General features: G+C 41.6%; 2 protein-coding genes across 4 annotated transcripts; one reads left to right on the top strand and one right to left on the bottom strand.

Moving 5' to 3' along the window:
- Positions 1–797: 797 nt before the first annotated feature.
- On the bottom strand, positions 798–6,661 carry LOC135347001 (uncharacterized). Of its 2 annotated transcripts, none has more exons than XM_064544816.1 (17): positions 6,515–6,661; positions 5,975–6,340; positions 5,650–5,931; positions 5,394–5,570; positions 5,138–5,347; positions 4,901–5,086; positions 4,677–4,828; positions 4,576–4,626; positions 4,402–4,455; positions 4,236–4,283; positions 4,126–4,173; positions 4,039–4,077; positions 3,590–3,761; positions 2,827–2,960; positions 2,459–2,624; positions 1,450–1,606; positions 798–1,186 (listed from the first exon to the last, which is right to left on the bottom strand). In XM_064544816.1, the coding sequence occupies exons 1-17, from the start codon at positions 6,573–6,575 to the stop codon at positions 1,096–1,098; spliced, it is 2,394 nt and encodes a 797-aa protein (XP_064400886.1). In that variant the 5' UTR covers positions 6,576–6,661; the 3' UTR covers positions 798–1,095. The 2 variants fall into 2 exon arrangements, with proteins under 2 accessions (XP_064400886.1, XP_064400878.1); XM_064544808.1 differs by having other exon boundaries at positions 4,883–5,086.
- Positions 6,662–6,683: 22 nt separating this feature from the next.
- On the top strand, positions 6,684–12,314 carry LOC135347011 (uncharacterized). 2 transcript variants are annotated; one of them, XM_064544826.1, is made up of 9 exons: positions 6,684–6,803; positions 6,976–7,012; positions 10,398–10,724; positions 10,794–11,087; positions 11,144–11,250; positions 11,321–11,368; positions 11,881–11,919; positions 12,017–12,060; positions 12,189–12,314. In XM_064544826.1, exons 1-8 carry the CDS (start codon positions 6,780–6,782, stop codon positions 12,026–12,028), a joined length of 888 nt encoding a protein of 295 aa, XP_064400896.1. In that variant the 5' UTR covers positions 6,684–6,779; the 3' UTR covers positions 12,029–12,060; positions 12,189–12,314. The 2 variants fall into 2 exon arrangements, with proteins under 2 accessions (XP_064400896.1, XP_064400904.1); XM_064544834.1 differs by lacking the exon at positions 11,881–11,919.
- Positions 12,315–13,427: the final 1,113 nt, after the last annotated feature.

Consider the following 13,427-nt stretch of genomic DNA (forward strand, 5'->3'; position numbering starts at 1 on the left):
AGAGAGCTGTACTTATGTAAGGGTACACAGAGCATTGAGGCTGTAACTAAGGTGTCCAAACAGTGAGAGACAGACCATGAGAGAGCTAGCTATAGTGATTGTACAATAGAGAGCTGTAATTATGTAAGGGTACACAGAGCATTGGGCTGTAACTAGGTGTCCAAACAGTGGGAGACAGACACGAGAGAGCTAGTGATTGTACAATAGAGAGCTGTAATTATATAAGGGTACACAGAGCATTGAGGCTGTATAACTAAGGTGTTCAAACAGTGAGAGACAGACATGAAAGAGCTAGTGATTATACAATAGAGAGCTGTAATTATGTAAGGGTACACAGAGCATTGAGGCTGTAACTAGGTGTCCAAACAGTGAGAGACAGACTATGAGAGAGCTAGTGATTGTACAATAGAGAGCTGTAATTATGTAAGGGTACACAGAGCATTGAGGCTATAACTATCCTAATGTAAGGTGTCCAAACAGTGAGAGACAGACCATGAGAGAGCTAAGTGATTGTACAATAGAGAGCTGTACTTATGTAAGGGTACACAGAGCATTGGGGCTGTAACTAGGTGTCCAAACAGTGGGAGACAGACACGAGAGAGCTATAGTGATTGTACAATAGAGAGCTGTAATTAAAGCATGTGAACATCCTACTAAATATAAAGGTGTTAGGGGAAGCACAGACCAACTGTTGGGCCTCTATATCCTGTTCAGTGTTTGTGTTTGTGTCTACACAATCAACACTACCAGGTGATACATAGCAATTCCCAATGGCCTATTTCTACAACCTGATAAACTGCAATCCGAAAATTCTTGGCAAGAAAACAATGTGATCAACACAATATAAAATAAACAGCAAAAGTTAACAATAAACATATATAGAAGTTTCCCTGATTAAGGTACATCAAAATAAACATGTAAATTGACACCTAAACAACCCGTTACATAGAAACAGGGACACACAAAACACCGACTGTGCACGCACAGGAAAATAAAACTAAAATCATGTATTGAGTAAATACTCTCAAAAAATTACATAACGTGCAAATTAAACCACTCTTAGACTAATAGATAGTTCCATACCACCGCGGCGTCCTAATGCTTGGCGTAGTGTTTAGGAGGCCGTGGTGGTAACGGGGACTCGTCCTTAGGGACTGGTTTGGGGGGGCGGACTGGAGTCATCTCACTGTGAGGGGGAGATAGATAAAGGATTGTTAATGCATGTACGTATCCATTGTGTGTAGAATTAAGAGTGTTTAGAACATAACATGTATAGCACGAATTGTGTAATGCAATTGGTCATTAAAGACTATACGTTATAATTATAGAGAAAGAGAGCGAGAGAGATCAAAAATAACGGTCCTGTCATTGTCTGAGCCATAAGCTTGAGCATGACTAGCGCTAGACAAACGTCTACACAGATGGAGAGTACGTTCAATATAGACTTACGCTTTAGGAGGACGTGACGGAGGCAGCGTCTTTGACTGTCCTGGACTGTCGTCCGTCATGGTGGGTGATCGAGAGGGGAGGGGAGGGGGAGGGGCTCGGTCGTACTTGTACACGGTACTTGGTACAGCCTTCATGTTCAATTCTACTGGGAGACGACCTGTGAGTGTGAGTGTGTGTGTGTAGTATTGAGTCATTGTATTGTACATATTTTATACTGGTGGATTTGAGCACTCAAAAAAGCACAGAAGGAATACTCTGGAGCCATTGTCAAGCTGTACACATTATGCATGACCGCATCTTCTCAGAGTGATAAGAGTGAACTGATTACACACATGTTAGTCCCTATTTAGTGAGCTGGGCCCCCCATTGTGTTCAGTATGTGAACCACATTGTCAGCCTATACACACACACACACAGTACACTGGGTGAGGTGACTACCTGAGCTTTAAGCGTGTGTCAGCATCTCCATGAACACACAGTGGACAGGTGTACACACTAATAACATGGTAATGTATACCATAACTACTTGGAGTTAACAGCTGTTAAACATACAAAGAGTCTCATTTTGGTAAACAGGGAAGCATGTTATATATACCACAGTTCTCAATGAATGGAGAGAAGAGCAAGAATGTGGCTTGTTGTAAAGTAAAGCAGTTGTTGTGTCTAGTAGTTGGGTAGTTAGGACACAACACAATACTGCCCACACAATCAAGGGAAGCCAGGTGTGGGCCCTTGGGGTAAGTGGATACGTGTGTACATACATGTACATGTACAAGTACATGATTATAATGATAATGACCTTTTGTGATGGCAGTTAGAGAGAGAAGGTAATTTGAGTACAAAATCGTGACTGTCAATTAGAAAGGCTATTAGGGTTGCTTAAACATCGGTATAGCAATAACAATAACATGTTTTTCCAACAACATACAGTCGATTGTGAGTATTAAACATGTATACGGACACAATGACAGGCCACTATTACAGCAACACACATGAAACCACTACTCACCAGTATTATAGATATTCAGGAGTTCTTGCGACAGTTGCTCTTCCCCGATATTATGGAGATGACCAGCCAGCTCCCTCCAGGTTGGTCGCCCAGAACAGTTTCTCATCCACTGGTCGATCACCTCCGTTAGACATCCACTATGGTTGATTCCACATGAATCCTCGATCTAAAATGAGATATTTGAGTGAGTTACACCAACAATAGATTGGCACTTCTATTTGTACGATTAAGGTGTGACCAGACAATGGGTTAATTATAGACTTTTAAGAGAGTTATTGTTATCAACTTTCATCATTAAAAAAAAACATTCCTTCACACCACGTACAGAACAATGATTGACCCTTGATAGATTTAAGATTAGTAAGTACCTGCTCAATCATTGTCTCTGGCAGCCTCACAGTCTCAGCCAGCTCCCTCCATTTGTGTTCCATTGACCTGATCTGGACCAAGGCCTGGTCAATGTCCAGGAGCTTGTCCACATCAGGCAGGGCTGGGGCTGAGGCTGTGTGTGTGTGTGTGTGTGTGTGTGTGTGTGAGAGTGTGACCTCGCTAATGCAAAGAGGCCACCTAAAACATATTTCAGTAGGCTATGCTTCAGGGCAGCACTATAGTTAGGTCACCTGTCACTGGAGGAAGCAATGAATGCTATACACTTTCTAACACTCAAGCCATTGAGGGGAGTCTATAGCAGCTATATCTTGCTGCCCAACTCATGATCAGTGTGTGAATCCACATAACAAGGTTAGCTCTCAATCACCCACTGCCTTAAAAGGTAAGGGTAAAACCAGAAGCTGAAAACTTGACAGCTTATCAAAGAACCACCACTGGTTCCTAATCAGCTAGTCAGGTGATGGGATTCTGCCATTTCGGCAGATTAAGAAGAAGTGTGCTGTAATGTTGTCTGTTCCTGTTAGGATGCTTCTATCTTGTCTTTCCAAGTGTTGTTTTGCCTGTCTACCAGGAACAGACAACAACACTATAATTATACAGCTTAATCATACGGAATGGGAAAAAATGGAGATCTCGCTAGATATCTCTAACTACCAGGAACGGACGCACTATGATACATTCTGGTACACCTATCAAAATCATTGACAATGACTCAAAGCTTAATCCCACAAACAGACTCACCTGTTGGGCTGGTGGGGAGGGTGGCTGCTTTGGCCTGTTTCCGGCTGGTGGCAGCAACATCCACAGTGGCGTAGGTCACCTGGTGCTGGTCCACTGTGGCAGTCGTATTTTTGCCTTTCTTGTGGGGCTGGCTGGAGCTAAGGGCAGCATAGACCACTGGCTCCACTGTAGCCTGAGGTGTCGGGAAACAAACAGAGTTAAGATTATCTTTCAGTTACAGATCTGTACAATGAGAAGCAGGATATTGCGGTAAGGCATTGTATTGGTGTACATGCACCACAGGACACATCTACACAAACAAACAGTTTCTTTATGAACCAAAGATGATTTGTTTAACTTTAAATTAGTAGTTATAATGCCAACCAAAACAGACACCCAATAGTCACAATACTCTCACTAATGACTGCACACACACACACACACACACACACACACACACACACACTCACCACATTGCCGAGCTGGCCATAGCCGGGTAGTCTCTGAGTCTGCAGGAAAATAGAGTGCAATGAACAATTGTGTCTAGATGAAATTACCTGTCCAGTGTTCATTGTACTGTAGCCTTCAGAGTTGATTCCTATTTTCTGTAAGGAGGAAAAATCAAAAATCAATGCTTTGTTCAATAGCTCTAGGTAGTGTTACGTACATTGTCTGAGTTGAGGACCACCTCATCGTAAGTTAGTGCCCCAGCATCCTGTATATGAATAATTATATAGAAAGTAAGTGCACTGCACATTTTTTCAAGAGTTCATATGCCATTTTTGCTGAATGTGAGGTATACTAGTAGTGTAAACTGACTGAGCACTTCTCACCGGACTACGATTGACTCTGCTGTAACCCTCAGAGTCAGGAGGAGGAGGTTGAGCCTGGGGAGAGAGAAAGCGAACAAGAGAGTGGGGGTGGTGAGAGAGAGAGAGAGAGAGAGAGATTATTATAGGCTCTAAGTCTTACCTTCATGATGTACAGCAAAAAAATGATCAACTCACTTTCTTTGATTCTTTCCTTGGGCCGTCATGCCTCAGCTCACTGTAGTCTCCCTGAGCAGTGACACATAGATACACACTACACACAGAGTTTACGGTCTTACCTGAAGTCCTGACATCTCTACCACATCTTCTCTGAACTCGTCTGATTTCTGTCTCTTCAGTAAGAACAGGGCAATCACCACGATGCCTATGAGACACACCACCACCAGTATTCCACCAACAACACCACCTACTATAGGTCCAATGTCAGTACCTGGGGGTGATGTATGGATAGAGCAGTGTAAAACTAAAAGTTTATATAAGTCACCTTCGGTTGGTGACATACACATTATTTCTTCAGGTGCAGTGCTCCAGACTCCAGCATTAGTGCAAGTGATGGTGTTGGGTCCAGTCAGTGAGAGTCCATTGTCACACTGGTAAGTCAGCACTGTTCCCTCCAACACTGTCTCGTTCAACAGCTCATAGTCCACTATAGTACCGTTGAATGGTATGACAGGCACAGTGCAGTTGACTGTGAATGGCAGATACATAATACCAATTTAAAAACACATTAATATCTTACCTGGGCTCTCCCTGCACACCAAGCTCCCAGGATTCTCCACCCACTCTCCCCTACCCCCCACATCAGTGCATGTACTGGTCCTCACATCAAGGGGGAACAGTCCATCTTCACAGCGATAGGTGACCTCTGAACCCAGTGAGAAGGGTGGTGTCCCACCATTGACGTCCACACTGCCATTGGATGGTGCAGCAGGAGAGCCACAGGTGAGATCTGAGAGGAGGGGACTATAGCATACAATGCAGCCATGACAACTTACCTGAGAGACACATGTAAGTGGTGGGGTCAGGTGACCATCGTCCATCACTCTCACAGGTTGAAAGTACCATCTGTCTATTGCAAGTGAAGCTTAGTGTTGATCCTATTAGTACAGGCAGTGGTGGACGACCATTGATGGTCACTCGATCCGCAGGTGGTGGATTAGAGGGGCAGGTAACTGCATTGGAGAAACATAATATAAGGTGTAGGTTACTAATCCATAGAATGCATTCCTGCTATTGGTCACTTCTACTAACCAATAGCAGGAATCACCACCATTACAGCACTGCTATTGCCAGCACAGTTGACAGTTTTGATGGTCACAGTGTAGTGAGTGTCGTAGGAGATGGTTATCTGTGCCAAGGTGGTCTCCACGGTGACTGGTGACTCGGAGAGAGGTGTTGGGGAGATGGTGAGGGCATAGCTGACAGACACACCGCCAGTAGAGGAGGGGGAGTCCCAGTCCAGAGTGATAATGGAAGAGAGAGTTTGATTTTGAATGGAGGAAATTATTGGGTTGAGTGGAGAAGTTGGGGCACCTGCAAATTCATGATTAGCTGCATGGAGAATTTAAAAACTCACCAGCAACTGTGACAGTCTGTTGTGACTCTATTGCAACACCATTATTAATAGTAGCAACACAGGTGACATTGCTACCATCCAGTACAGACACTTCACTGAGGTTGATGAGAGTGGACGTCAGATTTCCATCATCATTGCTCACAAAAACAGCCTCAAACATGATCACTCCAGATCCAAATGTGTCCCTTCGACCAACTTGTGAGAATATATTGAATGGATTAATTTGTACTTCTGACATCAACATAGACTCTGCTGGAGGATCTACTCTCCATTGCAATGCAACACCACCAGGTACGAAGCATGTGAACAAAACTGTCTCTCCAGGACACGCCACACTCGTGTTATACATCAGATCCAAAGTGGCCTCTGTTTTGGAAACAAAATGACAGAAGTATCTAATAGGGCAATAATATGGTACAGTTACATGTACTTGAATACTGAATACACATGATACATCTGCTATCAGCCTATCTACCTTAAAACAGTTACATAGCTACGTACCGGTACCCAGGCTAGATCTAGTCTAGGCACGAACTTTACCTGCAACAACAAAAGATGATAGGAGATAGAACAGGAGACATATCTGGACAAGAAGATCCATCGCTACTGCATGAAAACAAATCCCAGCTAGCTAGACATAAACTGCACAGCCCCCTCATGCTCATCCGTGACAACAAGGCCACGCCTCCGGGGCAATTTACTGTAAGTCGGAACCTGGTTTGGGATTTCAGATTACCTTCATTTTTGTCATGCCGTGCCACTAAGCGTCTTTATATCCACGGTTCATTGAATTCGCCCGAAAATCATGGCTCTTTTCTTCGTCTTTTTTGTAAGTCAGCAATAATAATAATGTAGATGTATAATAAAATTATTATTGAATTAGATCTAGTTATGCTGTGTGAATGGTCAATGACTGTACTTGTGCATATCTCCTATCCGTCTATTCTTGAAGTATGTACTCATAGTAAATGCTATCATTCTGTTGCTCTGTTAATTCTCAGACTGCTGTGATTGCCCACATGCTAGCAAGCAGTAACGGTAAGAATCCAGTGGTGTATAGGTACCGTATAAGCTCTTTTTAAGGCGCCCCTCTAAAGATGCGCCATAAAGCCTCCAAAGTAATTTTTGAAACTCTAAATGGAGCTCCACCACGTGTGAGTATGGCTGCGCGTTGGTAAATAGAGGTAAAATGAGCAAACAGATCACAGAATTCTTCCTTCCACATCTGGGCAGCCCTCAAGCCAAAAGTAACCACAGTACCTCTTTAACGTGTACAACCTAGCCTGTTGGAAGACCAAGAAAACTGCTGCAGGTGCCTGGCCCTGTGGCATCAAGCTAGCTGTTCTGAACTTCATGGAGTAACCAGGTAAGATAAGGGGGTGCTCCAGCACCTATGCTTCCTACGCTCCTGACATGCACAGTCCATTTGCAAAGCTATTTTTTACCTCCAATTAGAAGGCGCACCTCTAAAGACACGCCATCCAGTCTCGAAACTAATTTTTCAACCTCCTAATAGAGCCACCTTTACCAGCGTAATTATTTTAATGTGGCGCCTTAAAAAGAGCTTATACCGTAGATGTTTTTACAAAGAGGGGCGATGATACACGCTCACGTCATACACATAATAAAAGTCCATATTAATTTCTGCGGCTTTCCCCTAGGGAGATTTTAATCCAGTGCAGGTGTATTGTAGTATATTAAAGTAGTGCTCGTGCAACTACAGTGCATCCAGCTTAGAGAGTAGATTACCACAAATTTGTGAGTAGCTGTACTTAAATGTAAATATCTTTCGATTGGAACATTTCTAAGAAATTGTACTGATACTATTGTGTAGGTGAATGATAGCCTCCTTTGCAGCCTCTCCTTTTTCTGTTCTTTGTCACAATAAGAGAAGGGAGGAACAAAGAAAGAAAGAAAAGGAGACGCGTGATCCCCATACTGACGTAGACACATTTTAACGAGCGTAGGCGAGAGAAAACCTCAATAACTGTCCTCCCACACAGTACTTGGAACGCATTTATTATCTAGTGTATAATTAATTTTATGAACAGTAACATGAGTAGAGTAGGCCTTCGTGAGACCTTTAGTCAGTAGAGAAAGTATGAAAGACTAGAGTAGACTATACTGCTGTAGATCTAGTCAAGTGGGTCTGCTGAACTCAGGAAAAAAACTGAGCTAAATTTAGATGTAGATCTAGATCTTTAGTCTTCAGTCTTTACTAGGTAAGCCCTCGTCTACGATGTCTCCACACTTGATTCTGGCTTACTATCCATGATGCTTTTATGTTAGAGTTTGCAATGCGTAGGCATGCTGTAGCGTTTTGCTCTGTCAGGCTCCGCCCAGCTAATGATTGCCCACGCTCATTTTCACTTGTCTATACCACTTGTCCACTGTCACGCGACTTAGCAAGGCAGGCTCTCCTTTTTCTTTGTCTTTTCCTTCTTTCTTTCTTTGTTCCTCCAATTTGTCCCGTATTTTATCTTATTGAACTATTGTGACAAAGAACAGAAAAAGGAGAGGAGGCTAGGTGAATGACCAAACATACTCAAAATGTTTCCATGAAACATACGGTGGTGGGTTTGTGGTGATTAATAGAACAACAGCAAATTGTTATAGTGGGTAATCGGTTAGAGTAATAAAACAGCAATCTTGTACAGCTAAGGTCCTAGTCGTCTTCATCACATAATTGTTCAATGATTTAGATATCCTGACCATCCCTTTATGGGTCTTACATATGTTCACAGTGTTTATAATTCATGATTTACTTGTTTTTAGGTACACTTTTGGTTAGAGTAATAACTTCTAATAGCTTAGCTTTCAAATTGTAGTAAGTTTACAGATAAATGGGCTACATTTTGATACCAAGAACATCCTATATGCTTATTCCATTGCGGAGATAACACTGAAAAGCTACAGAATTTCTACTGTTTGATGACATCAGCAGCTACAAACCAATGACGCTTTAATCAACCGCAAGCTTAATTAAGAGTGGGCGTACAGTTATTGTATGCCCACTTACGTGGTTAATTAGAGTGTCATCGATTTGTGGTTAGCAGCTTGTGATGTCATCAAAACAGTAGAGAATATGTAGTTTTTCAGTGGTATCTCAAAAGCATAGAGGATTTTCTTGGTATCAAAATGTAGTCCATTTATTTGTAAACTTACCAGAGAACTTTTAAAGCTAAGCTATACAATTTTCACTCTAACCGTAAGTGTACCTAAAAACCGGTAAATCATGAAAGCACCGCAGGTGCTGATGCCTCGGTGGAGATGCCAAAGCTACATAACATAAAGCTACTAAAAGCTTTTATACACTCATTAGCCTCGATCCCAGGCTGCACTTCACTCAGGGAAAGGCCGGTGTAGGAGGCTATACACTCATATCTGCACTCATATGATTAACATTTTTGCATGCAAACTCGAAGAGTGGGATTGTTGTTAAAACGATCGATGCCAAAAGTTCAAGTCTAAAATTAATGGCTGCACCAGCAGAGCCTTACAGCTCTCTTCTCACTCTTGCAGCTACCAATAGCTAGCGTTCTAGTGCAGAGCTAACTATTAAGTAGAGTAGCAACACTCGGTAAACAAGTTTGGCTACGTGCTCTTCTGAAAAGGCTGCAATGGCATTCCAAGTAGGCATAACTCGAGAACAAAGTATTATTTTGCAAATCCACGAATTAAAATCCAAGTAAACATAACTAGAAGCCTATAGAAACTCTTACTTGCACTTGATTCATCCTTGAGCAGCTGTAGCAGTCTACACACACACACGCACACTAACACACTACCGTATACCTCACTTGCGCATGCGCACCGAGGCATAATGAATTATAGACACTGTGAACATAATTATGTAAGCCCATAAAGGATGGTCAGGATATCGAACAATTATGTGATAAAGTCTAGGACCTTAGCTGTACAAGATTACTGTTTTATTACTCTAACTGATTACCCACTATAACAATTTGCTATTGTTCTATTAATCACCACAAACCCACCACCTTATGTTTCCATGGAAACGTTTTTGGGTATATTGTAGCTTGGTCCAGAGGAGGTTGGACACGCGTCATAATGTTTTACGGAGGAAATGTGTGTGCATGGAGAGATATTGTTAAACTACTACGACTCATTAACTAACAGGAGATATAATACAAGAGAGATAGACAAGCAAGAATGGGTAAAATGCTGACTCAGCAGGATCGAAAAGGATCGATTTTAAGCGTATTCATGAGATTATTGATGACTATTAATGACTAACCGATGACTACGGATGACGCGTGTCCAGCCTCCTCTGAGCTTGGTCATTCACCTACACAATAGTATCAGCACAAATGTTCCAATCGAAAGATATTTACATTTAAGTACAGCTACTCACATATTTTTGTTAATCTAAGCTGGATGCACTGTTCTTATAAAACTCCAGGTCAAGTAGTCTCCCTAATGCCACCTCTTGAACAAGGTGACTTTTACTGTGATCAGGACAGAATAACCTGTATTGGAACTGGAGGAGTTATTTCATGGACAGCTCCACCATCAATCCCTGAAAACAATCCACGAGGTTTTAGTTCTTCTAGCAGTCTACAAACGCCTGTATCATTTGGTAATGTTGAAATAACATTGACTAACATTGTGCCCGGTACTCCTCCTAATCTTACGTCGGTAATGACTCTGTCAAATATCTCTGAGGTAAACGTAACTTGTCAAACAGAAGTGTCTGGTTCTCTGCAAGCACTAAATTTAATTCGTTCAAGTGAGTTACCATAAATTATTGTGGTGTGTGTAATGCCGAGCTTTTAGTGCATTCCATTACAATTTGCAGTAACACCTTCAGCTGCTAGTAATCTTCAAGTTCTACATATAAGTTGCACGTCATTCAGAATTACTTGGACGGCTGCTACTGAAAACTATGATCTAATGCACTATGTTGCTCAAGTTTATGTTGATGACTCGGCAACGCAATATAATACCACGAACACCTCTATGGATTTGGACCTTCCACTATCTGGTGGAGAGAGAATCCGTGTAACTGTTGCTGTTGTGACCAGATGTGGTCAAGTTAGTATGCCAATCAATTCCGATGTCATTGTCTTCGTTTATACAAGTGTCTGTGAAAGTAAGCTAATTATTATTGTCATGCCAACTGCTTATCAATGCACTTTTTATTTTAAGATTTGTGTAGACCATGTGACAATAGAGGTTTAATTGCTTCTGTGATTATCGGTGGTGTTTCACTTCTGCTTCTTGTTGGTACTTGGACAAGTATTTTGGTTATTTTGGTAAGTGAACAGTTATTGACACACGTATTTCATTTTGTGTCCAATTTTATAATGAATGATGTTGTTTTAGTGGCGGAAGTGGCAGTGCCGAAAAAAGAGTGTTCATCAATCTCAATCGGTTAGTTATTGTTCATTGTACATGTGATAGGTGTATTTGATGTGTACCACCCGAGGGAGTACATATCAGGGTGTCATACAAGGGGAAAGGGGGCTTTAATTCCACCCCCCCCTAAAATTTGCATTCTTGTACTAGTTGTATGACGGAATGTCCATAGCTAACGGAGTATTAGACAGAGATACAGTACAGAGAGAAATAACAGTTGACCTTTTTTTTAGTTGGTTACTTTTCTTATTTCCCCCCTCTACTTCATAATCCTGTATGACATCCTGCATATACAACTGCACAAGGGTTCAAATTCTATGATAAACACATTTACAACTGAGTAGTGTCAACACTCTTGATCTTCACTGTGTGCTTTCGTATTGTGCCAACCATAACTATAACTAGTTAAGAACTACCACTCTTATAAAGGCAATGCAGCATTTTTAGGTGATGCTTTAATTAGGTTTCAATTTTATATTCCTGGAGGGTTTATGGATGTCATACCCTGATATACCTTTTTGCTGTAGGCATCTGGCACTGAGCTTAAAACGACAGACTCACAATCGGTTAGTTAGTGTGTACATATGTCATATGCATTCAACCATTGATTACGATTTATATTGTATGCTTGACGGTGCGTACATAATAGTCCTCGTTTCTTAGGAACCAAAATGATGTGGGAAATGAACGATTGTTCCTTTAATGAAGTAAGTGCAGGAACCTTTAATCCATTTGTGAATGCATTGATTGTTGATGACATCTGCCTTTGAAGCTGAATTGTGTAATTGCCTTTTATAATTATAAATAACAATGTTGTACCTTCTCTCTTTTGTAGGCTTCAAGAAAGAAAAAAACTATTGTAGCGTTATGCCCAGCTAGGATTGCGAGAGTATAAGTAGCTACAGTAAACTACTCTCTTTCAGTTCAACATGTGTTTAAGATGCAAGATCACAATACTGCGCATGCTCAGTAGACATAAGAGCATGCATAACAAAATACATACAGTAGACTCGGCTCTCTGAAGTACGGCCACCTCGATATACCGGCCATTTGGCTATATGTTTACTGCACAAAACTCACCCTGAAGTACGGCCACTCGCTATTCCGTTTACCGGCCAGTACAGTGCTGGCTGTCCTAAACAAGGTTTTCAATGTAATTTTGTAGGTATATTACGGCCGGATATGACGTTTTGGGTGTGGTTTAGCAAATAAATTGGTTAAAAATAAGTGAACATTATCTTCTAGACAAGAACCGCAAAAGTAGTCATTAGGTAAGGTCGTTTTTAAGCCGCGGCTATTTCCTGAGCTGAGGCCACCTAGCTGTTCGGGCCAAGCTGCATGGTCCCAAGGGTGACCGGATTAACGAGAGTCTACTGTATTATGGAGGGTGATTAGTGCCAAAATGTTACTTTTTATTTGAACGGTGAATATTTAAATTTGGCCCTCAAGTTGTGTACCCAAATATCATTTATCACCACCCAGATATGCTTTTAATGCACAAAAATAGTTCCTTTAATAGACTAAATAGTATAATAATACCCAAATAATTATCAATACCCAAAAATAATTATAGTACCCAAAATATACCCAAATTAATAATGTCAATCCCAAATGTAGTAGTAACCTAGCCTATGTCAGGATTTGTCTTTGCTGCAACTATAGTTGCAGCCCAATCAGATTGCAGCATTTCTACTGTGGTCTGTGTCACGTCCGGTTGCGCAACCTCAAGCAAGGTAAAATTGGTTAACACCACTTCAGAATAATTAAATGATTATTCATATAAAGGGGGGACAGGTTTCAGCCCATCGAGCATTCGTTCTGCTGCAGAAAATCATGCAGCACCAATCAGATTGTATAGTTCTTACGTAATGCATTCCTTGGCTTCCCAGCCTCTCCCCTTCTCTAGCTCTGCAGCAAGCTGAGCTCTGTGCCACAGACTGTGGTTAGAAGCGTGGCTAATATTAACTATATTCATAGTTAGTACGGGAACAGCAGAACGAATGCTAGATAGGGCTGAAACCCGTCCCCCCATTTTATGGCTGGGGACGGGCACGCCCATCTAGCTCGGGAGCTA

This window comes from Halichondria panicea, chromosome 1 (genome assembly GCF_963675165.1).
Source record: "Halichondria panicea chromosome 1, odHalPani1.1, whole genome shotgun sequence".
In the NCBI taxonomy this organism is placed as follows: Eukaryota; Metazoa; Porifera; class Demospongiae; order Suberitida; family Halichondriidae; genus Halichondria; species Halichondria panicea.